Source organism: Notolabrus celidotus, chromosome 4 (genome assembly GCF_009762535.1).
Source record: "Notolabrus celidotus isolate fNotCel1 chromosome 4, fNotCel1.pri, whole genome shotgun sequence".
Taxonomy (NCBI): Eukaryota; Metazoa; Chordata; class Actinopteri; order Labriformes; family Labridae; genus Notolabrus; species Notolabrus celidotus.
The window spans coordinates 34,891,892-34,919,485 of NC_048275.1; the positions used below are offsets into that span (position 1 = coordinate 34,891,892).

At 40.9% G+C, this 27,594-nt stretch overlaps 1 protein-coding gene across 3 annotated transcripts; it reads right to left on the reverse strand.

The window, feature by feature from the left end:
* vwc2 (von Willebrand factor C domain containing 2) lies at positions 1-27,169 on the reverse strand. Of its 3 annotated transcripts, XM_034682158.1 has the most exons (6): positions 26,807-27,169; positions 20,775-20,969; positions 20,683-20,699; positions 18,703-19,435; positions 17,204-17,333; positions 1-793 (listed from the first exon to the last, which is right to left on the reverse strand). In XM_034682158.1, exons 4-6 carry the CDS (start codon positions 19,354-19,356, stop codon positions 642-644), a joined length of 936 nt encoding a protein of 311 aa, XP_034538049.1. In that variant the 5' UTR covers positions 19,357-19,435; positions 20,683-20,699; positions 20,775-20,969; positions 26,807-27,169; the 3' UTR covers positions 1-641. The 3 variants fall into 3 exon arrangements, with proteins under 3 accessions (XP_034538049.1, XP_034538050.1, XP_034538048.1); XM_034682159.1 differs by lacking the exon at positions 20,683-20,699; XM_034682157.1 differs by lacking the exons at positions 20,683-20,699; positions 20,775-20,969.
* Between the last annotated feature and the right edge of the window lie 425 nt (positions 27,170-27,594).

A 27,594-nucleotide genomic window follows, 5' to 3' on the forward strand; every position in this document is an offset into this window, starting at 1 on the left:
TTCATTTGTTTATTGATTTGAAACATAAACATACAGAGAGACGAGAGAAATACAAAAAAGCACTCCCAAATGAAAACACGTTTCAACAACCCAAAGATAAAGAAATCAGGAAACAGTCGAGTCCTGCTGAATGTCCTTCTTTTTGTCCTACACAGCCGATTCTTACCCATCACTCCTGAACGGATCGCACATGGTCCAGTCTGCACTTTGGTGTAAGAGGGACAGGTGTCATGATTTGGCAGATGACACCACGTATGAGACATTGAGGTGTTCACCTCCAAAGACAGCTGTGTGTGTTCTATACATTCTGTTGTTTAAATGACCTCTGGTCCAATACATTAGTTATTAAAATACAGAGGTTATAAAAAATACTCTCTCACTAGTTCAGCATTAATGACCTTTATATATATGCTCATAAATAAATCAATACATAGATAAATAGATATTCTGTGTGTAGATTATAAACTCTCAAAAAAGTTGATTTTTTTTTTTTCCGTTATACAGGAGTGACTATAAACGCTAAAATGCTCAGGGGCTGCTGTCAACCCTGATGTCCGGTAGAATGGTTGAAAGGCCGGGGAGTTTTCATGCAGATTGGCGCTGGTGCTGTGTGCCAATGTCCCCTCTCACCCTGCCAGTCTCTAGCTCTGCTGGCACTCGTTCTTACTGCAGGTGGCCTGACGCTCAATTTGCCATGTGCCCTCCTCATATGTGCAGTAGCAGATTGTACACTCATCAATCTTCACCTCTCGGCCGGCCGGTATCACTGCTGTGTCTGCGTAGCAATTGGGCCCTGCAGGGGGTATGACACAAACAGCAGAAGTAGAGCAAACAGAAAATAGACACTTTGATTCATTCTATAAGTTCAGATGGCTTCCCAGATTTGCTCTCTATTTTTTTTACAGTGCTTCTTTTTGTTGTCAGCACAGTGTTGCATAATCAAGGACCAACCCCTTAAAATACATGACATGCTCTGCTGCTGGGATTTAACATGCAAATGGAGCTAAATGAAAAGAATCCTCCAGGAAGTTGAATTATTATTTTCATTGTTCAAAATTAGAGTTGACGTACGGATACAAAGAAAGGAAAAAGTGGTCCTTATGTTGGAGCTGGAGTCAAACAGAAAAGAATAACTGTGTCATTGTGGTCAAACTCGTCTGTGTTATTTTTCTGCTGCGAGGCCCACCAAGGACATCATTCAATGTGCAAAACACAGTGAAAGGACTGAACACGCAACTCAAAGTCACAGTCTTTTGTGTCATAGGGTCCAATCCAGTTTGAAATCTCCTACAATCAGAGACACCCTTGATGCAGGTGATATACGAGGTACCTGGACATTCAGTCGTTCTGAAAATAGAAAATGTATCCTGTTCTGCCTCCAGCAACGATTACTGCTCCTGATATTTACAGTCACTTTATGTTGCATATGAACCTCTGCATTAACCCTGCATCAGAGTTTTATCACTGACATTTTATTTTACACTCATTAACAGCTTGAGGACCTTTGAGGACTTTTACACCACGACCTTTGTCACAAACAACGTGCTGATTCTTCAAATGTCAGAAACAGCGCCCGTACCAGAGTTACCTCATAGATCAGACGTATTTCAGCCAGCTTGACACCAGAAGAGAAACAAGCTACTCAGCTCCATCCATCACCAGGAAGAGTTCCATTTATGCATTTTAATATTTGAAAAACCTGAACGTGGAAGTCTTTTTTAGGATTGTTTATTGTAATTAAAGGGAGCACAAAGCCTTTAAACCTTCACTCTATTTCTCTTCCTGTTTCCATAAAAAGCTGGAAGACTCTCTGTTGAGTATGTACTCCTGCTCTTGGTGATATAAGGACCTCATTAAATAAAATGTACAGAGCATTTTACTTCTTTTTGTGATTATTTGAGCCTATTATCAGGATGAAGCTGGAGGAGGTCAGTGCTCTGACAGAGTGCTTCTTACATCACACAGATATTAATATAGATAAAGAGCATTAAGAGTACATGATAGCAAAAAGGAGCAGAATTACCCTGCAACGTATTACAGCATGTCTCAAAGACTAATGAAAGAAAATCCTCCATGTGCAAACACAACGTGGGATGAAGGCCAATGGGACACGAGTTTGAAAGTAGGGCAGGACTTCAGTTATTGTTTTCTTTTCTACTTTTAGACACCATATCTGTAGCAGTAACCAGATTTCCACATGGAGTTCACTGCAGTTAGTCATCTTTTGTTGTTTCTTTAAGAGAGCTCCCTGACATCCAAGCAAACTCTCACGCCGTCAGTCTGAGACGAGACTGATCACCAGAGACTCCGTGCTGCCCTTCATGAATTTCTCTGGGTGGAAAAAGGGGCTCAGTTATTTAATCTACCCAATCCCCACTTCTTAAGGTATCTACAAATTAGACACTTTGTCCAGAAGAGTAGTTCCTCCTTCCCTAATTTCCCAGCAAATAACACAATTGATCATATTCTGTCACTATCCCCACATCGCAAACATCTTATTTCTGTCTTGTATATCAGTATAGATAACTGTGTTCCTCACTCACTTCAGGATATCAAGAGACTTTGGAAACTGATTTTGGTAAAGAAATTACAGCTAAACAATGGGAGGCTGTGCTTAAACTAATAAATACCTCCTCCCCCTGTGCTAGACACCGCCTGATACAGCTTAATGTTGTGTTGAGGGTACACTGGACCAGGGCAAGGCTGGCAAATATGTTCCCTAATACAGACCCCTCAGGTCCTGGTCGTCGAGGCCAACCTGCAGACCATATGCACATGCTCTGGTCCTGTCCGAGACTTAATACATTTTGGTCAAGCATTTTTGGTGCATATACTAAGATGTTTCAAACAGACATCACTCCCAATCCCATGTGTACCCTATTTAGATAAAGCCATGAGATCCTTTTACTTAAAGAAAACACTCATGCATTCACCTCCTTAATAGCAAGGCATCTCGTACTTCTTTCCTGGAAAGCCAAATTACCTCTCTGGTGTCTCTAATCCATCCAGTGAAGCTACTGGATGGATTAGGGACACCATGCATTTTCTTAAACTTGAAAAAGTAAAATACACCTTGAAAGGCTAAATTTTAGTAAGACTTGGACCCGCTTTTTAGAATATTATGACAGCATACAAGTCCCTCTGAATAGAGATGAACAATAGCATAGCAGAGTAGAAGGACGGATGACACAATTTTTATTTTTATTTTTTTCAATTTCAATCTCAATTTCAATTTCAATTTTTTGTTGATTTATTATTGTTATTTATTGTTTCCTACTGTTTTGTCTTGCTTCCTTGCATACTGCTTCAAGTATATTTCCAATGTTAATACAAATGATTATCTCATCACAACATATTTTAGTCAGACAACTCACGTTTACTTAAGATAAAGTTTATTGCAGCATACAGTATTGTGTTTGGCGTATGGGCTCCGGACCTCATTACTCCTCGTACATTATTTAAATGCAGACATTTAGGAGTAATAAGATAGGACTAACCCCCCTTGGAGCCCACAGGTGGATGCCGGGGAAGGAGCTGGGTACCAAGTTTTCACACAGCACTGAGCAGGACAGCAGGAGCACTGTCAAAGCAAAGGCAGAGACAGGGAGACTTGCAGCTTAAATAGACCGCCAATGAGAGGATGTTGAGATCAGCTGATAGGGAGGATGATGATGCGTCAGTATGAATGAGCGCAGCTCCAGTTGTCTGCCTGAACTAGCTTGCAGGCGGCGCTCCATATGTATGGCATTTTTGCAATCTTAGATTGACCCCACATGAGATCATCACATATGTAAGATCTGGGCCGTGGGGTTGAAGAGAGGGCTGGGGAGGGATAGGGTGGGGCATGGGAGGGGTATGGCAAACTTAAATACTGCTATCAGCTGTTCTATGTTTTTGTATTTGTTTCCCTGCAATGTGTGCTGCAAACAAAATGTATTATGGTGAAGTTTATGGAAAACTCAATAAAAAATGTAACATCTGGATGTTTCCTTGATGATTCATAAAACAGTGTGCAAAAAATAACAGACACACAACGGTGAGTTTTTGCTGGTGTTAGTGACCATCACTGACAGAAAGACATGCTGATACCATTGAACCATATTAATATGAACACTGGAGGCACTTTACAGTTACTGGTTTCTGACATTTCCTCCCACCTACTATGAATCAATCAGCTCTGTATCTGCGTCTCAAGACTTCTTTTCCCCGTTGGCCATCATTACCATGCTATTCAGACTGAGTGACCATCATGGTTGATGTAAGGAAGAGTCTTCAGTCCTTCTCCATCAGCAAAGAGATGCATTCTGGGATGTCAGTGATTACACTGTATTCTTAAGGAGCTGGTTAACGTCATAATCTCTTCCACTTTTCTGAGTCTTACTCTTAATTATTTCCTTTTATGTGAATGATAAAGGTTTTAATTCTGTTTTGTTCCATGCGCTCTGGATTGGTGTTGCAGAGTGCTGTCTTCCTCCAAATGCAACTTCAAGGTTGTAATGCACACACTGGGATTTGTGTATAAGAACCAGATTAAGCACAGTTACGCAGTGCTTTAATAGAGTTCCCTGGCGCACCCCAAGGGACTGTTAATTTTTTCTTATTATTCTGGGGGAAACTGAAGCTCACTAATGGAAATTTTTAATGTTCAAGGTATTTGTTAAGAACGGAGCCCTGTGAGTAGCTGGAGACTACCACTAAACTCCGGCTTATTGCGGAGCTACAACCTCTGAACCAGCATGTTGTGTACAAAAAGTCCTTTTGACAAACGTTAAATACCACAAAGATGTTGTCCTTGTATCAACTGCACACTCATTCGCACTGTTACACGTCTGTACATTCACAACACAAATAAAATTGTAAAATACAGAAAAAATATCTAGCATTCACATGCAAAATATCTGTATATGCTGTTGAATCAAAAAAACAGTGGATTATTTAACAGCATGAAACTGTATTTAAGTAAAGGGGTGAAAACAGAAGCCATCTTCCTTTTCAAGTTCAGTCCCAATTAGGGTTGCAAAATTCCAGGAATTTTCAAAGTTGGAAACTTTCCATGGGAATTAACGGGAATTAACTGGAATTTATGGGAATAAACAGGAATTTACTAAATTGAAGGTTGGCTCTTAATAGGGAACTTAAATATAGTTGGGGAAAGTATATTTGAGCATAATCCTGACTAAAACAACCAGATTTCATTCAAGTGCTGTTGAATGTATATGTTATTCCTCAATCACATGCACATAGCACACTGCTTACTGCAGGGCTATTGAGACCACGCCCCCTACATGCACTTTTTATTTAACATTTTGAATGGGACTTTTTTGGAGGGAGACGGGCACTTTTAATTTAACATTTTGAATGGTACTTGTTTGGAGGGAGAGTGGCTCTTTTAATTTAACATTTTGAATGGGACTTTTTTGGGATGGCATTTTTGTTAATTTTTGAATGGGTCGAGTCTGGGGGATGAGTAATATTTAACCCAAAATTCATGTTTTTGTTCTTCAATGAAAAAATTGATTGTTCAATAAAATATTGAACACTTGATAAAGTTCTACTTACAAATAAATCTGTTTTAATTGTATTATTTTGGATGGATGTCTGCTTATAACAAAACTAATATTTATGCGTGGATATGATACTTTTCCATTAAATTCCCATAAATTCCCATAATTTCCAATTTGGAATATTTCCAAAATTCCCCAGCTTAACTTCCCATGGAAATTTACCGGAAATTTTCCACCCCTTTGCAACCCTAGTCCCAATCCATCCACATCCTCCTGATTGTTTTAGGTTTACCAACAATTTTCATTTTTGACAAGTAAAAAGACAGACTGGTTCTCACGAGGAAGACTTCAGAAAGAACAGAGTCTGTGGTCAACCTCATGGGAACAGGTTGTGCAGAGATCAACCAAGTAATTGATCTTAATCTCCCTTAACAGACGAGTGTTCAGCATTGTTTTTGTTCTCAACAACATATTCAACTTTTTATATTTCAGATAATTTCTCACAAAGTCGGCTGCTGAAAGTAGCTGTGCATGATGTCTAGCTAACCAATCAGAGCTCAACAAGCCTCGGTCAGGTTAGCTGTTTTCCAACAGTTTGCTCCTCTTCTCTCTTCTTCACTCTTAATGTTGTGCAGTATTAACATTAACGTGTACAAAAGACATTTCCCAGGGAAACTGTGATGCAGTTTAATTGTCTTGATTTAGACTCAAAAATCATTGTGAGGAAAGCCCTCATTTACAATGACACCAAGCATTTAAAAGAAACATTAAAATGCTAGATAAGCAAACAAAAAAATCCCCTGAAAACAATGATGATTAATTGAAAAACAACAATTAAAAAGTAATGTCAAAACAAAGTCAGTTAAAACAGGAGCGATCAGAGGTTAAAAAGTATACAACTAAGGTTTTTAAAATGACTCAAAGAAACCAGTGCATTCATTTTTAAAGTGCTTTGAAGTAAGTTCCAAGCAGATGGTGCAAAAAAGCCATGTGCAGATCTTGCAAGTTCAGAATGAACTCTGAGAACCTGGAGAGTAAGCCAATTAGTAAACTTTGTGTGAAGTAGTTTGAAAACACTTTTCTAGATACCTTTTAATTTAGCTTCTGGAAATATGTTAATAAATGCAGTGAAAGTTGTTATATGAAACCAAATTAAGATTCAGCTTTAAAATGGGATTACATTGTTCTTGTGATGCTGTTATTTTGCCCTTTTTCTTACTGCTTTAAGCCCACATTTTTGATAAAGCATGCTTTTATTTTGAAAGAATGCAAGGCTTCCTGTCAACCAATAAAAGAACGCAAGTGAGGTGAAATGTTAAAATTGTGATTTTTTTTGCTGCTTTAAGCCTACATGCAGTTTTCCATTTTTTTAAAAGATTCCTGTTATTTTGAAAGGATGCAGGACTCCCTGTCAAGAAGCAAAATGTTTACATTTTAATATGGGTTAAAGAGGCATGAGGTGAGTTTGGACAGAGATATTGTAATGTGTATGTTTGTGTTTAAAAAGGATGAACAAATATGATTTATAATAAACTAAATATCTGATCAAATATTTATTCTCTGGTGTTTTCGGTTTCAGGATTGATGCAAAAGAAGCTGAATTTATGAAATTGTTAAATAACGGATCACATACTGTTAAATGACTGTGAATTTTAAGGGATTTAGTATAATTTAATACACAGTATTCTACTGTTAAAATGAATAAAGGTAAATGTGCTGTAAAACAACTGTTAAACGCTGCAGTAGTGTATAGGTTTTTTTACTATGAAATACCTTACAACGCTGGTATGATAATATGAAGGCTTTGTCAAATGAAAGAGCTTCTGTCCTCAACCAGTGGCTTGAAAAAACTGCTCATAAATCATCCATTATCTCCCAAGCTGCATGGCAAAATATAAACACTGCTGGAATTGCTTCCTCAACATCAGGTATAGCATAACAATGGCTATTTCCCTTAAACTAACAAGGTCTTGAGCCACTCTCTTGTATAATTAAGATGCTGATAAATGGGGAGTCTTCCAGCTGCAGCCACCACATTTCATTGGATGTCAGTATCCAGGAGAAGCGCGTTGGCACATCAATCAATGTGAACAGTTTGCCGAGGCCTGTCAAAATGTCAACCCTAACACATTTATAAGTCTTCAGATGAACACGCACACACCCTATCTGAATAACAACTCATCCTGTGGCCCAGGCTGCTGTCGCTACTGATTCATCATCATTAGCAGCATTTAGAACACTAGCATCTCACACAAAAGACGTATATGTCAAAGATATCCTTGGAGAGAAAAATTCAAATAATAATCCTGCACTTTACAAAATAAATGGAAAGTACTTCCCCAAGGAATCGGGATTAAACCACAACCTGTCAGCCAGTCGCTCTCAGTAGCATGACACTCATTTGTGTTAATTAATGCATGGACCTGGCACCAGCGTGCTTACTCATTGATGTCACCTTATTATTCTGCCATTCATATAACACCCACCTTTTTGTCACGGCTTTATTAACATAACATATCCCCATCTCTCCATCACTCTATGTTTTTGTCTGCCTCTCACTGTCTGTGGCTGGAGGAGATTTTTATAGGCACATCAGGCTTTCCAAGAGCTTTTCACCGACACCTATCGAGGCTCAGACAAATGGACTGTGCATGTGCATGTGCATGAACAGTTGGACTAAAACTGTCACTACGGCGCGCTTGAAGTTGGCATGGACAGCATGTGAAAAAGATAGCCATTAGCACCTGTGGCTTTTGGCTCTGTAGCAGAGCCTGGAAATGGACAGGGAAATGTGATGCATCCAGATCATCACACCCCTTAATACTGAAACCTGCTTAGCTCCATTATAGGTTAGTGGGAAAAGGAGGAATAGCAGGAATCACTCATCCTAATGCATTTCTCAAGTACATTTGCATTATAAATGCAGAATAAAAATGACCTTGCTTTGTAAAGACTGGAAGTGGAGGAACTTTGAAGAAAGACTATAATCGAGGAACAACATGAATAATTTCTTAAAGATGTGCAGTGTGAAACACTTTGAAATATGAAGTGCCTCACATTAAAGCTGCAGCCTGTGTGTTTTGAAGTTATTTACATTTCTATAGCGCACCCTCAGATGAATTTTCATTTTGCGTACGTTGTTCTCCCTCAACTGCTCCCCCAGATAATCTTTGGCTAAACAGCCCAGCTGCACACAAGAAGCACGACTGTCACTACCAATGCTCCTCACAGGCATGGCGCCACAGGCCCCGGCCAGAAATCACAGCGGTGTCCAGGTGAAAGGCTGAACAGGAAGACTTCATTTATCTCATCTGCAGAGAGAGTATAGATTAAAGTTCTGAAGTCAATCTGTGAGGGATTTATTATCAAGTACTGTGAAGCTCTACTTTAGTAAAATGAAAATATATCAAGAGTTATGCTAACACATCATTATTCGAAAGAAAACATGTAACAATCTGACCACTCAGTGATCCAGCAGTGCTGTTATTGTCAAGACAGAAAGTGACAAATCATTAACATTCATTTAACTTCCCTTTTTCATCATAACTCAGAGTCCAGGGATGGAAATGGCCTTTGGGAAGCAAAGGAGGAGGAACAAATTAAATCAAAGAGGAAGGAAATAACTTAGGCCTTTAGTAAATGTATTATATTACAGAAAATGTTCCTCTGTCCACTCTCCAATTATCTAAATATAAAACCAGTACAGACATATTATTGAGGATTACACATAGACTGTATAAATAATGGACGTAGTGTCCGTGACATCACCCATCTGTTTCTGAAGAGCTGTTTTGAGGCCAATCAGCGGCAGCAGCCATATTGGAAATGCTGAACTCAACCTAACTTCTGTCGAGCAAGTGTGACGTAAAGAGGCGGGCTTTCAGCCTCCTCCCCAACAGCGACAGAGTTCCCGTCTGACAATCAAGTCAGCTGTGCCTCTCATAATGGAAAACTCGTAATCTTAATTCTTAATATCTTCAAAATTACCGCGTTATGAAAAAAATTCCCCCCTGTACAGTGTGTGCTGATCGAGAAATGAGCTATCTAGACTACAGGCTGTAAACATGTTTATTTCTGCTGTAAAGATCGGCTTTTTTTGATTTGTGTGTATCTGGTTTCCGGTATTTCAGAGCCAGCCTCAAGCGGGTCCTCGATGAAATGCAGTCTTTTTACACCTCTGCATTGGCTTCAATTCTCGCTGCCGGAGGTTGCCGCTTGGGATTATATCATGACCAAGAGTCATCATGTAACATCTAGAAACAGATACCTGATGATTGATGGTTTCATTCTGATCATCTTTATTGTGTTTGTTGCAAACGTTGATTTATTTAGAAGGCACAGCCATGGTGCTGTTTAGATCAGCATCCATCACTGTAAGAAAAATGAGGCAGTCCAGCTTTAGATATCTCAAAATCATGTTCGACTAGTATGCTTGGGTTCTGCAGATACTGTGTTTGTAAGAGATGGAGAACTTTCAACAGCTTGTATGGGCTCCAAAATCAAAAACACAAGAATGAAGATGTAATAATTGACCAAGTGCAAAGGACTGGTCATCATCTTTACAGCATGTGTGGTTACTGGTCACTTATCAGGCAGGTATCATTATGAGCAACACAACAGTTAGCCTGTTAGCATGAAGAGACTCAGCTGGCACTGTTTTAGATGGTGCTATATTTCATCACAGATGGATTCACTGAATCAACACGTGAGAGGAGAAAAGCGCGAGTAGCAAAGACGTTTCAACACGGCTTTAAAATCCTTTTGAACTCAAAAAGCTGTTGCAGAGATCGGCCGGTGTTTTGGTTTAAACAGCGACCCTGTTAAGTGGAGACTCTCAGCCGGATGCATCCCTCATAAACATCTTTAGATGATCATTAAATGCTTTTTTGACACGTTCAGCTGAAGGTCTCCAGTTTACAGGGTCACTTTTAAAACCATAACACCGGGAGAAACACATCCATGGTGGGCTGAGAGAAGACTACTCTTAAAAGCTGCTAAATCAAGAGAATCACAGCTTCTTCTTTTGAAAAGTACACACACATACAAAAAAGATAGAACAAATGAAAACTAATGAAAGAAAGAGAAATCAAGAGAATCACAGATGTGTGTGATGTTATTGTGGACGGCAGGCGGAATAAAACCACTGCGGTTAATCTACCAATCAGACAAGTTCAGCATTGCAGGCCCTGCCCCCCAAAAGCCCCGGGACCTTTGAAAAGTACCAACCCCCCTAGCAGGGGCTTCTCAGGGGGAAGATTAACTACCCCAGAACTAAATTTAGACCCTGGTTTGTCTGGTTGAAACGCACGTAGTTCAGGGGTAAAGTTCCTAGTTCCTGGGTAAAGTTCCTGCTGTCGAAAAATGCCTTTAGAATAACAATCTGTGGAGGAGTGAAACCTTTATATCGTAGGAAACACAGCTGCAACTGAGTCAGAGTTAAAAATAACAACGTGAGTCCTGGTCATTATCTTGTTTTGAGAAGTGAGGCTGATTTTCCTTCAACTGTGTACCAAGCCGTCAATCATTCATCTTGTAAAGGTCGCGCGTACTATTTGAAAATCCTGAAAACATTGAAGCACCTTCTTGCAAGGATGCAGAAATTTACAGTGTTATGCATCTTCCAGTAATCCTCCATACGTGTTAGCAGACAGGTGTAGATACAGAGCCATGCAGGTCCCAGCACACATGCTCTGTTTGCTACGTTATTGCTTGTCTGTGATATCAGGATGATGGAGGCAGCTTCAAATAGACAGACCAAAACATGTCCCTTCCTCTTTTTCATGCTTTGTTTAGAACAGGAAAATAAAAAACCTGCCGCGTGTTAAAAGGCCCTTCATGAATCACGCCTGTCTTCATTTGAATGAGTCTCTATCCCTCTTGGCAAACAGGCTACCATGTCTTGTGTTGCCCTTTCAGGAGTGATTCTGGCTGGGGTTCAGACTGTTTATCACCCCTCCCCACCACCCAGATTAGTGTTGACCCTAATGTCTGAGTCTTGAAGAGCACCACTTGTTTCCTCATGCGTTACCAAGGCGATACCCGGTAAGAGCACAGGACAAGAGGGAGGGGGGACACGGGCAGAGGTGCTAACAAGACGGCCTCTTCTGCATAAATCGTTTTCTTCAGAAGAATATGCTGCTGGAGAGAAAATAACTGGAGAAAAATTACAACCAGCTCTCCCCTGCCTTTTAAACCAAATGCTGTCAAACATGTCAAGACGAAGAACGGAGGAAAATAAAGATAACATGTTTTCCCTCTTTGACTTGTTTTGAGAAGGTGTTCTTTGAAATAATCAATTTAGTTTAATTAAACTTTCTGTTGGCGAGTGATTGATGGTGACAAACTTTTCCAGGGTATGACACCATTTAATTGCAATGTGTTCCAGTGCTTTGAGATAATGAGTAAAAAATGATGAGAACCTGCCTCCATTCACAGCTGTTCTTTGATATTCATGAACAACTGTCTGGGGTGGATGTTAGCGATACCTCTCACTTTCATCTCTCTCCCTTGGCTCTTCCCCAAGTGTCTCCTCTCATACAGGCTGAATAACACATCTGAGACAGGGTGCTCTGCCATAAGCATTGATTTTGCATGCCTGAAAGGCCAAGATAATGCCTGTGCATATTTGATGAACTTATGAAATACTTCATAATGATTTATATCAATAGTTGGGGGAATAGTAGAGAGGAGAGGGCCTTTAGTGTGAAAGACAACAAAGATTACTTGTTGAGAAAAAGTCAATCATACTTTTCTCTACAGATCTGATGTTTGTGCCTTTTTCTCCCCTCTTTTGAGATCAAAACACTTTGAAACTCTGATACACTTTTCTTTCCGTCTCGGTGGCATCACTCATCATATCCTGCCTTTAATTCCCATTAATTAACCGAGCTTTGATGTGGCGCTGCAGATGCAGAAGGGGTCCTGAGAGGTCTTCACATCTGTCTGCACTTCACACAACATCTGTAAATAAGACAAACAACACCACCTGAACGGGAACTCTCTGACAACCTCCAATAACCTTATTTTACATCATCGCTATTTCATCATGGAGATACCACGCCGGTTCTTACTCGCAGTGAGCGCAGCATGATCAACAGCGGCGAGATGGGAGCTGACAATCATTGATCTTCATCATTTAAATCACAGCATCTGTAATACCTGGCAAAGAAGCATCATGAATAAAAGACAAAGTGAAATCCGATGTGTCTTCTTCTTGATATTGATAAGAGCTGAAGGCAGATCAGTGCTGTCTTTAGAGTAATGTCTCATTTACCTTGGGTCACGTCATTATTATACGAGGTATCCCCTATGTAGATCATTTCTGCATGTTAAATATTATTCATATTTGAAGTCCAGAATGAAATAAATGAAACTGCAAATGGAATCATGTGACAGTACATCTTCAGCAGCATGTATTTGATGGATTATCCTCCGTCACAGACCTCCATGTTTTTCTCCAGTAGACAGAAGGTGACCAGCAGACAGCAGCGTCTGAATCTATCAAAGGTGTTAGCTGATGGCGGAGAATGTTGACAGCTCCTGTTTACATGGTGACAACTGCAGCAGCCCCTTTCATCAAACCAGAGCCCGAAATATTCCCTGTCAAAGAAGGGTTATTAACACATACCCAGACAAAGATCATCCACTCTGCCTAATTAACAGTTTGATGTCCAAGACATCTGGAAAACACCAGCAGAGGGAGACAAATGAGGAGGACAGTCATTCTCATAAACTTCTTCAGCAAAGAAATCTCAAAAATTACGGTAAATGTTTGTCGACGACCCATTTTTTCATGACCAAGACTTGACTCTGACAAGCTGAAGTGCATCACTGATAACAAAACTCTGACGAACGTGTGTTTTGATTTCATGAACAAGACAAAAATGTTAGTGGCGGACCGAGGAGCATTCAAAATCCATATTTCCCCCACTGTGCGTCTAATCTTTAAAAATAAAAGCGATGCATTTCTGTGACAGACTGAGTTATTATTTAAGGGGGGGGGGAGTGTTAGCTTGGCGACTACCTGCAGCAGGTGTGCTGTGGGTACAAACTTTCTCCGCCTCTATGTATCTGTCTCATTTTCAGTGATGTGTTTTACCCCCCAGTGTGCGTTAAAGGGGACTTATCATGGAAAACCAATTTTTTCAGTATTTTGCACATATACGTGGGTGTCTAGAGTATTAACTCACTCACTAATTGTGAAATAAGATAACCCAGTCCTTAATTAGTGAGTCTGATCACACACATCTCACCTTCCGAGCCACACCTTCAGAGCTGCCCTAAAGCCTGTCATGGATTTACTTTAATGAGAACGAACAGCTCATGTTTATATGTAGCTGGATGCTGAGTTTATGCTTGGATTTTTTGATGTCCGTTCTGTCGGACAGTTTTGCCAGGGATATTCTTTCGGCCTTATAAAACAACTGTCGTACATAAGCTCTGAATAACTGCTTAATAACTCACATTTACCAGCAATAAAACAAAAAAACATTCACACATTAACACAGAAAATCAGGGGGTTAAAAGCTGGTCTAAAACCACCTCTGGAGCTTGATTTATATAATATTTTGACTGAAACATGGTGAGGATGTTTCATTCAGACAAATAGGGATTGTATTAAATGGTTGAAAAAGGGCATGATATGTCATCCTTAAGTGACCAAGACCCAACCGGGGGACGTCTGTTTACTATTTGACGTTTTTGCAGCTATAACCGTAAAAAGCTCCCGTCTACAGCTGGATTTATTAAAGTTTGGTGATACATCAGACACATTTAGTAAGTTTGGATCAACTCCTTGTCATGAAAGGTGCAGATGCATTTCAGAGTGCAGTGAACTGACAGTCTGTCAAGTGCGCCGGTCACTGCAGGTGCATTCAAGGATCGTCATAAAAGTGAAATGCAGCTCTTTCATTTTGCATTAATGGAAAATTCTTATATAAATCAAGGGAATCAAAACAAAGGCATAGTGGTCAGAGCAAGAATTATTTCTTTTGACCTTTTAGCAGGGACAAGCAAACTTATTTAACTTAAGATATTACACAAAAGTGTTAAAAGAGTGAAATGTTGTATGAATATAACACTTCATACAACCCTGATACCAACATCTGATCGACTACATGAATCATTTTAAAGAGAGACATTTTTTTGGCAAAATTGAAAGACTAAGATGTGACTACAACTATAGAGGATATTTGAAAAGTTGACAAAGGTTTCATGTTATTTCAGTACAGGTATGTTACAATGTTACAATGTCATTTAGCAGACGCTTTTATCCAAAGTGACGTACATATGAGAACAAGAACAACACAAGCAAAGATCTAGACAAGAGGAAACAAGATCAGTAAGAGTAACAAAGTGCTTCAAGTCCATTTGGGTGCAGGTACTGCCAGGCAGTGTAAAGGCAATGCACAAAAGTAAGTAAGGAATTTTAGTATTCAGTATTCATTTGGAGTTAGTATACAAGGTATTTTTTTGTGGCAGGACGCATTATAAGGTTACTAAAAGCTGGTTTGGTTGCACATGAAACTGTCTAGATCATACCATCTGAACGAAAGAGGAGAACAGATATCTGTTGATGCGACATAGACTCATTGTATAGGTTTCAGTCTGAATATAAGTCCAGGGTTTTTTGATGCACCACTTTAAATTTGCTGCCCTGACTTTTTCTACTCAGCAAAACTAGCAAAGGCGACCTGAGGCGTCAGTTAGGATAACTCAAACCACAGCTGTGACTTAAACCTAGCATTTTTTAATTATTCCACACCCTCCTGTTCAGGTACATCAAGAATAACATTCTAAGAAAAGAGTGTAAATTGATATGCAGTTGGGTTGCAACGCTCCAAGAAACAATGACTAGTCCTACTCTACAAACGTATTAAATCCTGAGTACTACAGTCCTGGAAGCCCACGTGTTTCTACCTCCATGCAGCTGGTTTACAGCGCAGGTTTAGAGCTTCTCTAAGTGCCACAGAACACAATAAACAACAGTTTCACAGACTGAGGTCTCACTCAGCTGTTCTGTGCCTCTTTAACCTCATAATCCCACTGGACTACACAGAAAGCACTTTTAATTCAGACTGTGATCGGGTAAACTGTGTTTTGTAACTTTGTGCCAGACATTGTATTCTCTGTTTATTGAATGGTAATATGTGATAATCTTATGCTAATCGGGGCAGATGCCATCTCCAAACTGAAAATCCTTATCGGCTGGATGAGCGCGTGGATTAAGTGGGACTTTTGAATACAGATGCACGCTCCCTTCAGTCTCCGACATCTCTGCATGCTGTACTGTATCTACAGCTGTCTCCTAGACTGATGTGCCTGGGAACACGACCCAGCCAATCAACTGGGCATTTCACAGGGGAAAACATGGAGCACTGCCCACACTCTGCACAAAGCCATCTCAGCATGATCAATATGTGCATATATAAAAAGTGGGTGAACAGCAGAAAAGGGAACAAAGGACCCAACATGTATTCCCAAAGATTACAGGAGGCAAATATTAATAGATTTAGTAATGCTCCATGACTACCAATGTTTCACCTCCTCATCTCCTGAGGTTATAAAACAGGCTTTTAATTTGAGAGAGACAACCTCTGATTGATAACAAGTAATGAACATTCATTAAATGCAAATGCTCATGTCTATATGATCCAATGAGTCAAAATGATCCATCACACATGATGCTGTTATCATGATGGATAAAGTAGAAGGTTTAGTCTGAATACATTTCTTTAGTCTGGTTAAGTATTCCTCCTCACACGTTGTGTTTCTCCTTCGAGGATAACTTCAAACTCTTTCTAGTAATGTCACTTACACAGTCTATCATATGGAGCTCTCCTGTGTTCACTGTGTGTAAATGCTTAATGCTACAAGCCACACGAGGGAGGAAGCGTTTGCTTGCAGTTTAACTAAAAATGGTACTAATGTCTAATAAGTGTCTATTTCAGCAGAAAGCGTTTCTGGGTGTAATGCAGAGTATGTCGGCTCTATCCCAGAGATTCTTCATGCAGGCTGCTTGCTCTTGTTTATAGTAGACAGGCTGCACCACTTCAAGATTCTAAGTCAAAGATACATATCACAAGTCATCATTCTTTTTGCTGAAGGAAGCAATGTTGCTGACATTGCCATGTTGCATTAGAGTCACACCAAGAAAACAAGGGGACATAATCTAGGACATGCTGTCTGGAATCATCCAAAACAACTTCAGATAATCGACTCTGAGCCCCAGAATTCTTTCTTCTCAGATGGCCCCATGCTTTCAGAGCACAGAATCAGAAGAAATGCAAGCAGATCTAATATCCCGCTGTGAACAGCATCAAGCGATTTATAACACAAGTGTCTCTATTAGATAAACTGAGGTAATATATGAACTTAGAGCTAAAAACAACCCACAGGCCTGTGTTTACACAAAACTGCCCATGACTCATAACTGATAAGCTACATTTTAGGTGGACTTAAAGAAATAGATCTCAAAGCTGATATATGATGTGATATACAGAGAGACTGAGGCTCAGCAGCGCAGCATGCTGCATGCTTTATGTCAGCAAAAAAAAATGTTGTGCTACGTTGCCATCATAACTCCTGCTGAGGTGCCCTTGGGCAAAAAGATTTTACACTAGTCTGCTTTTGTGGCACTAGCCAGCAGCCCCCATGAGGAGACCGGTTTTATTGTAATAAAGTGCCGTTGTTCCACTCACCAGTCTTGCAGATGGGACAGCACTGATCCGGCTCGTACTCTGGATCCACACACTCTGTCTGAGGGCAGGCTGACACAGAGCACAACACCTCTCCGCTTGGCTCACACCGACACTTCTCACACGGAGATACCTGGAAAACAGTGAAGATATGTTATTAACACTCTTATAAACAATTCCCACCCAGAGTCACATACACTCTGGCAGCACAGTCTCCTCCAGTTATTTTCTTGCTTTATTTATCTCCACCTTTTTCTTTTTCTCAATGTCTGCCTCTCTTTCTTTTGACTCTGGTGTATATCTACAGCACACACACTCTGCTGCCTTTCCGGCTTGTTTAAGACATGTGACTTTAATGTCACCAGACTACATCTACAGGGGAGTCATCTATCTAAACTTCATTGCCAATAACTACCTCATGGGAGAGCAGGGCTGACTATTGAACTCAACGATCCAATCAAAGGATATAAGGATATGGAAAAATCTATATAAAGAGGGAAACAAAATGCCTCCAATTTGTGAGGTGTGAGAACATGAACATTAGAAATGACTGGGTGTTACTGTAAGTCCTGAAATAGAACACATAGACAAATTGCTGGTGCTGATAGTATACTATTGAATTACATTAAGGTCCTCCATTCACTGTGAAAGGCTTCTTTTCACTGCCATTTGTATAAAGCCATAAACCTTTAGTCTTAACAAAAGACCAAAGGTTAATTCTACCAGTATTGCTGTAGATTGCAAAGGCTTGCGCCTCCGCATGGCACTCCACTGTGAAAAATGGAGAGAGGCAGCACTTAGTACAATGCCCCAGAACTTAGCAATCAAGCATAAAAATGTGCCTGTTGCTTGGTTTCAAAGCACCCCACTCCACACCTTACAGCACAAAGGCTGACGTATGCTACTTGTGTAAGTGGAGCGTAGATTTCCCTCAGCAAAGGCTCGACATAGAGCTGTCGGTAATACTCTAAGTTAAAGGAAGAAAATCCCATATTAGCCTTAACCTCATACTGAGACACTCACCAGCATAAAGGGGAGCATTAGGAGCTGATTTATGGAGCGTCTTATTAGAGAAAGTGAATCCAGGATTGTAGTGTGATCCTGAGTCAAACCTCTCAAAGTGTCAGAAGATGAAACATTAAAGGTGTCTCTGTGGCTCCACATAAACACCTGCATGCAGCATCACGCTCTGCAGGGATATAATATTATTACAACTGTAACTCTATAACGTGTGTACCAACAAACTGAGTATGGAAACACTCTGCTGAAGCTGCATTGCTAAATTCAGCCTGCAGTTATGCTCCAGCATTGTGTAAGAAAGAAGACAAGTGCTGACCTTTGCCATTATAAATCTGCCTGCCTGCTCGCTCACATGCTGTGAAGAAAGGTAACTAGTATCTGTGCAGTGCCTGTGCTAAACCCCATTAACATCAAGGAGTGTTTAGCTAGCAGTTCTGTATTCCAGCATGTCAAAAGTGAGTGAATGCAATAAATAGGTTCACCTGAAACTCTTCCAGAGAGGTGTAGATCTTCCCCCGAAACTCACAGTAGTTCTTTTTCTCCTTGCACTGCGGGCAGCATTGGCTAGTGTCCACTTTAATGCAGCGAGGGTGAACCTTGGGACATTCTGGCTTGGAGCACATCGGGCCTTCGTCTGTGCAGAGGCAAGGGCATGTCGAGGGGCCCGGAGTGAACTGCTCGCCGATGGCAAACACAAAGCCGCTCTCATCCATGCATCCCTTCCCCCGGTAGTCTGGGTAAGCATACTCGTCGATGGCGTCCAGGGACAGCGTGACGTCACTGGTGGGCCCTTCGTCTATTTGGTTCAGGCTGTCTGCTTCACTCCACTGCTCCTGAAGCTTCCCGCCCTTCAGTTTTCGTGTCTGGGCGTTGAGGTTGGGCCTGGAGCGGCTGACGGTGGTCTTGTTGGGGCCTAAGGCATTGATTTCCTCCTGCTGCTGCTGCTGAGAGCCGTATCCCAGGAGCTCCTCTGGGGCCTGCTGCTCCTGATGTTTGTCCTCCCTGGCTTGGGTCAACACCCTTTCTAGACGCTCTCGGCTTGCTGGTAAGGTCGCTATAGGGTTACACTGAGCGCTGCTCATCAGGAACCCGAGAACAAAGAAAACTTCTGCTGTCATGGCAACGTAGTGCAGCATCTCTCCCCACCACCAGCGAGGTGGGAAAACACCTTGGCTCACATAACACAGTTCACATCTCAGGTGTGAGCCTGTCCATCTGGAAAGAGAAAATTAAACTGGGGTTATGTGCTCTGTATTTTGTCACTTCCTATCCCAGGTGTGGGGTTTATTTCATTCACAACAGAGCAGGAAATGTGGCGACTTCAGAGGCCTTTCCCATCCTGCTGAGTGTGACGCAAGTCTGTAGGATCAGTGCTTTGGATCATCAGGACGGAGAGTTTTAAAAGGGCCATGCTAAGAAATCGATAGCGCTTCATACTGTAGCACCTCCCTGCATCAATCGGTCCCAGCAGCGACAGAGTAAGAGGAAAATGGGCAAAGACCTGAATCTAACACTTTTAAGCTCCTGCTCCCCGTATGGAACAAAGACTCAGGATCAATGTCTGCTTTTTTAAATGAATCTCTGTCATCTGCTCAAAAGAAAACATTGATTTGAAAATGGAACATAATTCCAGTCTGGAAAGATGAACTTAATATGGCTGACGCAGTAGCTGAATATACTATAAAGTAAAGCCAGACCTGCTTCTGCTTTTGTATGGAGCTGAATGCATATCAAAGTTTCTCTAAATAAAGAGAATCTTCATGTGTGAGACACAAAAGTCAAAGCACAGCGCCTACCTGCAGCTTTAAATCTTTCACAGAGCCAAAAACTAAAGAGCTCGACTCATGTCAACTCTCAGGATAAACCGCCAATGTCGCAGAAACTGTACATTTTAGAGAAGGCTTCAGTTTCTGTCATGTGCTCACTTGATTTACTGCCGCATCTTGAAATTTAAATGCATGCTATGATGTTTTCCTGCTGTCGGTGGCCTACTTCCATTTATTTCCTCAGTAAATGTTGGGTGTCATCATGGCTGAGCTTGGTTAAACAGGCTCCAGATATGTTCATGTTTGGAGCTTATTTTGAAAAAGGGTGAGAGGACAGTTCGCCGTATTGACTGATTCGTCAAACTCAGTGAACTCAGCCAGCTACACAACATTTAGGAGGTCTTAACATGAAGTGAAAACAAACAAAGTGTTGATTAATGCTCAGGTATGTGTTTGATAAGGACATGGAACAGCCAGACACATTCATCCTGTCTGACACCAACAATGAAGCTAAAGTCTCTCCGTATGTTTTAAGCGTTTTGGTATTCATGTATTCTGATCCATTCTTAGGGAGAAGCCTAAAATTGACTGCTTGCACGACTGGTGTTTGAGCAACGTTTTAGCTGAATTGCGATGTTTGAGGCAGAATCCTTGGAGCTGCTGTGGAACTGAGAGGAAGCAGAACGAGGTGCATACCGATAACACTGCTGCAGCTGAAAGAGAGGGAGAGCAAGATGAGCCCAAGCCTCATTAGTAAAAGGACCTCATTTGGTTTTTCTCAGCCTCACCTCTCCACCTTAACAGCTGTTACTAGCTGTCATGCAGTTAATGCTGCGACTGCTGCTCCTGCTGCTCTGCTGTACTCTCCATCAGGGCTGAGCAATGGGTGGCCCTCAAGCTGGTTTCAACAGGGAACAAACTACACAGTACCAAAATATTCAGAGGACGAGGCTGGTGGTCTTGGACCCACATTTCTCTCACAACTGAAAAAAATAAAATACAAGCAATGACTTAACCGGACTGAAAGAGAGTTAATAAGTGTGACCAAAGGCACTTCTCGCTTCTTCAGGTCTACTGTTGTGCAGGAAATTATTAAAAGACATGAATGAGCCTCACTGTTGTTCTCACTGCTCAGTCTTTCACAACATTTAACATGAACTGTTAATTCTGAGCCCGCTCTGTGTGAGTGTGTTATTTGATTTGCTCCAGGCTGTATTCTACAGGCTCACAGTCTCTTAGTACATTAAGGCCAATGGTGGCTGTGTACATTGTGGGTTGTTCAGTTAAGCCATTGTCTGCAGTGTTTAAAGCATGGTGTAAAATGTCTCACAGTGTTGCTATACTAACCGGCACCTATAGTCAGTAACTATCTGCACAACATTTAAGCACAAAAACAGCCTCAAGCTTTTCCTTATTCCTCCTCCAAACACAACTCAGAATAAAGGCCTTGCTCGCCAAGTCGCTGAGCTCTGTTGCATCAAGTTACACACATGCACTGTTTTTTTCTCTACACGGGTAAAAGTGCAGAGAGCAACAACTGTGTAATTTCATATTTCTGAAAGAATCTGATGCAGCTCTTTACATCTGACGGATAGTTTTAACGAATTACAAAGCCTAAAAAGAATCTGTTAAATCTGTGATAAACAAAATGAAATATCTTCAGCAGAAATAAATGGGCTCAGGGCGAAATTCCACTGAGAAATTAAAATCACTGAGAAACAGTTTTCATCTTTCTTAAACGGTCTTTGTTAACAATGAGACAAGAACAACTTCAAGCAGCCATTCCCTTCAATATCTGTTGTTTATTCCACAAATAAATTCCTTCTCTGTGACTCCTAAACGAATCGTTTGCTCTTTCATGATATCTTTATGCCGTCTTGAAATAAAAGGAGTTCAATTTTTTCCTGAATTCTTACCTTCACAACATAATCTGTCTCATGTGTGGTGTAACTGTGCAGCCAGATTGGAACATAAACGCGTCATTTTTACCAGTTCTGTTAAAATTCCATGATGCACTAGAGATTTTTTGTTTGTCTCCTCTGGTGCAAGTGATGGAAAGCATTCTTGCATTTATACGTTTGCATATGAGCCATTAAGTGAAAGGTCATTGATTTATTTGTTCCCCCCCAGCAATGCAGAGAACACTGTTTTTTATCCTGTTTGCTTTGCTTCACTGCTCTAACTCGAATAGGCTACTTGCAAAAATGTTCTGGCTAAACAAAAGAAAACATTGACCAATCTGACAAAATCACACAGTACATTGAGCCTCTTCAGATCTCTGCAGCACATGGTAGAAACTTGTGTTATCCACTATCATACCGGCAATTTGTAAATATTATTTTGACTTATTTGCTGTAACTGCATCAGCTGGTCTCTTCAGTCGGTTTCAGGATCAGCACCTCATGATGTAATTCTGTTCAAACCAGCCCTGCTCCAGTCCAAATGTTGCCTCAGTGAACTCATGAACTCCTCACACATGTGAACTGAGCTAGCTCATCCTCAGCAGAGCATTAGAGAAGAATGACAACAATTAACCCTTATACAAGGATTTCTATGAGTCAACATCACTGAGTTAATTTTCACCACTGGTACCTTTCAACACCCACTTCAGAGTAAAAAATCAGCCAGTTAGTGGAAAATCAACTCCATAATTTACTCTAGTCAGATCCAAATCATTATCTCGTAAAACAGATCTTTATAAACACCAGAAAATCAGCTGGTTTTGTCTTGTAAGCCACATTTATCTCTTTAACTGCACGGAGCTAAGTGTGCATGTGGTTTCCTTGTTTCTACATTTATCCTGCTCCTTAAAGGAGCCTGTGTGGCTGCAAGAACTGAAGTGGGCCAAGCAGTAACCAGGTAACATGAAGTGCATATAATCAACAGATTATAATATATACACTACTCTACTTTGGACACACCTTCTCATTCAATGGGTTTCATTTATTTGAATTATTTTCAACATTGTAGATTAATACTGAAGACATCAAAACTATCAAATAATCTGGTTTTGCCATAATCTGGATTACAACAGTAGTCAGTACAACACAACTGTTGGTCTCAAACACAATAATGCTAGGGTTGGTAGTCACGGAAAACTAGCATGAATTTGAATGTAGCATTTCCTCAGGACTCCGTCTAACCCCTCCCCCCCTCCCCTCCCCTCCCCTCGGAGCTCCTCCAAAATGACGCCCCCGCTCACATACACCAGCACCACTGATTCGCGACCATATGATGGTGACTGATTCAAAACCGGTCCTCAGCACATGGTTTGTGTTTTGCACTACGTCAACTCATGTCTCACTCAGCAGTAAGAAAACACCAAAACATTTTCATAGTGAAAGTTAAAAACACAAACAAACATGAAATGTACGCTCTGCAGGAGGCGGGCAGAACGGCAGAACGGGATTTGATTGGTTTCATCATTTGGCTCCTGATGGCAGGGATTGGTTGGTGTTTTCCCAGGTTTACTCCGGCTGTAGATAGAGGCTTTTATTACCTCTTTTTTAGGAACACATTATGTATTGATTGCCATCAGGACATAAAGATCATTTTAACCAGTATAACAAAAAGTGTATCTAAATCTGACTGCCAACCCCAGCTTTAAGAAGGCAAGTCATTCTACAAATTAACTTTTGACATGGCACTTGTTCATTCAAAACTATTCCAGGAGACCACTTCATGAAGCAGACTGAGAGAATACAAAGGTTGTTTCCAAAACCGCCTACTATACTAGCAGTACGTACTGATTTGGCCAAAATTCAGTATGCAGTATGTGAACAAGAGCAAAATCTGCAGTATGCCAAAACTCCCCGGTTGTCTACTGATTCAGGAAAATTTCACAGCATGCATCGGACCAGTCTGCCTCGCGTAATGTTTCCCATAATGCACAGCGCTCGTTCCGCTTTTTCTTTTTCCTTCTTTCTTGACGGGAGGAAATCTTTTTTTGGGTGCTGTGGAAGTTATCAAATTACATATAAACCACTTCTTAACTTTTTAAATCATAAGTGATGCTAATGAGGCAGTTTATCTATCAGCTTGGATGTTGTTTACTTCCACTTTCCGAAACCGGAAATCCAGTGACGCCTGACCCAGCGTACTGCAACACAGATCGAACAGAACAGTCATATTACATACTAAATTCAAACGCAGTATGTAGTAGGCAATACCTACTGCCTACTACATTAGTAAGTAGTATGTTGCAGGTCGTTTCGGGAAACAGCCCGTGAGTGTACAAAGCTGTCATGAAGGAAAAAGGGGGCTACTTTACAGAATCTAAAATATAAAACATATTCTGCTTTGTTTAACAAGTTTTGTTAATTTAATAATTCCATAATGTTCTTTCATAGTTTTGATGTCTTCAGTATTAATCTACAGTGTTTATAATCATTAAAACAAATACAAACCCTTGAATGAGAAGGTGCTTCAATATCCAGTCCCTCCCTTCAAGCAGCAATGAACACGCTGAGTAGACGTCACTCTGAATTTCTGCTACTGGTGAAACATGACTGAATTCACTATAACAGTTTGTTATTATTAACACAGTGAGCCTGACTGTGTTTTTCTCTGCTCACACTTTGAAGGACTGATGATATTTCCCCTTTTCATTGACATTTAAACGTTACAGTGGCTTCCTGCACTACAGAGAATTAACTGGTTATTAGCCCCAGTATTTGCCAGTAGGTGTGGGATCAGTCATTAGCATCAATGAGGATATAAGCCCCTCTGTCAAAGGCCAAAGTTCTGTTTACATCTCAGGCTACTGAACATACCCGGTTTGATCAGTGAGGTGCAGACACAGAGATTAATCAAGCAGGAATCCAACCTGGCTGTTAGTTCACGGTTCAATGATGCTCACCATCACATTGATTTATGACTCATGAATTATTGTCGTTTTCATTACCCAGTAGAGCAAATGCAGCCCATAAGACTTGACACAACAACCTGAGCTCTGAGTGAAATTTCAGCTCGAGCTGGACTAATAAGACACTGTTATTCACATAGATTGAACTGGCAAGAATTCAATAACACAAAGTGCAGCAGTTAAGTCGTGTTCAGGTTGTTCTGTCTGTCGCCTCATCCTCTGTCACTCAGGAAAGATTCTTCCAGGGAGCTTGATAGCTGTCACACTCACACAATAATGCTGTTAATAAGGACAAATGTACTGAGGCAGTGCTTTCATCTCCAGGAATTTTTACACACAAGATGTTTTTGTTTGTGTGTTATTAGCATTCGTTCTGGAGGGCAGTGTTTTGAGGAATATTTGCAAATTTGATCTGACTGCTCCAAGCTACACGGTGGCTGAAGATACAGTGGTGGATACAACATCCTTCTTGTTTTTGATTTCTGTTTGAGGCTACCGTTGTTCTCGGCAGTAATGTAGGTCTGACAGCGAGCCTCCAAAACTCACTTAACATTCACATTGTCTCGGAGAATAAAACTCCTGCCATGTCCCTCTGTGGAATCCAACTGGATGTCATTCAAAGGAAAACCATCTCCTCAGGGCAAGAATTAACTCAGACAGATAAAATGCCTTCATCGCTGTATGTACATCATTTATTTCACATTGCGGATCCTCCTAAATTCACCATTTCAACATCCCAACATGCCATCAACAGCACATTGGGGATGCAGAAATTTACTAAGAGGTCTACTTCAATTTATGACAAAGCAGATCATCAGGGATGAGACGTGAAATGTTTAGACAGTGGTGGCTAGTGGGCTTGGATCTGACAGGGCTGAGGAAGTATTGAATTAATGATGCCATGTTTAAAAACTCATTTTTGTATGGATAAACAGTGTGAAATGAAGAAATCCAATTAGAGCAATAAGGGACACTAAGGCAGGATCCAAGAGTATTAAGCCATCTGCCAGTGAGTAAAGATTGCTGCAGGGCTGCCTAATTGAATTTTATCCTCTGACTGTAAATCTTATGAGTGACCCAAATCAAAGACAAGTTGGCCTACACATAAAATGCAAAACCAACAGGCCTTGCAAAACTGTCATATAATCTTAAGATTGTGTGTGCAGGAGCAAGGTGAGAATTTGCTCAAAGCCTGCCCGGAAGTCTGCAGCAGGAAATGCACAGGAGGATGAGGAGGAGAGTGTAAATCAGCAGGGTTGTGTTCATGTTTCTAAGAAAAGAAAATTAATTAATAGAAATGCATAACTAAGTCGTTTGTTTAACACCCTGAGATGGAGTGCAACTCAATCACAGCTGCAGAGTTGACATGAAGAAATATATTTAAAGACTATGTTTGGAAATGACAATAAAACTCTGTAGCTCCGTTCAAAAATAAAATACAATTTGACACCCTGCAACACCCATCCACCTCCTCCGCTGGACACCCTGAGTTTGTTAAATGAACAGTACAGTGTAGTACGTTTTTCGGCTGCCTACTCTGCTGTTAGAGCCTGAGTTGACAGGATGTAGCATTCTGTGGAGTGTGGGCAGGCTGACTCTTTGTGCAGCCACTGAAATCCTTCTGATGCTGCTTCGAGCAGCCTTAGCCCTGTTTACATCCAAATACCCACACAGTTCACTTACAGTGACACATATATGTGCTTTCTACAGGCGCAACAGCCCCTACAGCCGCAATTAAATCCTCAAAACTAGCTCATTTACATATAAATGAAAAGTGATGGATGCAGTTTAATTTTAGGACAGGCTTGTGTGAGTGAAATCTTTACTTACATACTCAATTCAACAGAGCTTCCACAGTTAAACTAAGCTAAACACTGAGATAAATTTCACTGACATGCATAAATAAAAAGCAGTATCCCTCCACAGCAGAAGACAAGCTGAATTGTAATAAATCACCTGTGATCCTCGTGGTCTCTGTATCCGTCAGTGCGCTGCCGTGCACAGCCTTCGGACCGCTGGACAACGCAGCCACGACAGCAACAAATGATCAGCGGTGAAGAGATGGAAACTGACGCTCGTTAAGCGAGTCAAATGCACAGTTTCCCCGGAGGATGCTCGCAGGTCAGCGGCGTCTCCCGCTCAACTTATCCCCTCAGTGAGTGAGAGCGCTCCGTCTCCGGCGATCCACCGCTGCAAGTGCTGCGGAGCTGCTGCTGTCCCTGCTCCACACTGGCACTTTATTTCTCACGGTGACAAAGAAATAAATAATTTATAAATGGAGGATGAAAGCAGTTGCGTCCAGACGTCTCGTTGGGCCGATCGGCCACTAGGTGGAGCAGTTTAAATTGCTAGAGAAACAACAGGCAGTCAATTAGTGAGCCTCGTTGAGTTCACTGGTCCCTTCATAAGGTTCACACACTGCTGTGATTAACAGCTCAACTTAATTATCTCTTATCAGGTAACTGTTTCACTGACACGCTCTTCTCACCGGATAATGTGCAGACAAATTAGAGAGGATTATATAAGGAGGAAACATAGCATTTGGGCAAGTCTGCAAAACCGGAATCATTTAACCTACTTCCAACAACTAACCCTTTAATTGGATTGGGATTTGATTGACTCTGATAATAGTAATGCTAAATTACAGAATTGAAGACTACATGCAAAGCCTACATGCGCGTGTCCTGCTGTGCAAGTCATAAAGGCTTTTATTCAGTGTCCTTTGGATCTGCATAACTGCGTTG

What these genes read in the sequence shown, in the direction of transcription:
- vwc2 (XM_034682157.1), bottom strand. Translation starts at nt 19,356, where the DNA reads ATGCTGCACTACGTTGCCATGACAGCAGAAGTTTTCTTTGTTCTCGGG. An exon ending in CCTCTCTGGAAGAGTTTCAG is followed by an intron (nt 17,334 to 18,702) that starts GTGAACCTATTT and finishes ACTGTTTTCCAG; the next exon opens with GTATCTCCGTGTGAGAAGTG. An exon ending in CTGTCCCATCTGCAAGACTG is followed by an intron (nt 794 to 17,203) that starts GTGAGTGGAACA and finishes TACCCCCTGCAG; the next exon opens with GGCCCAATTGCTACGCAGAC.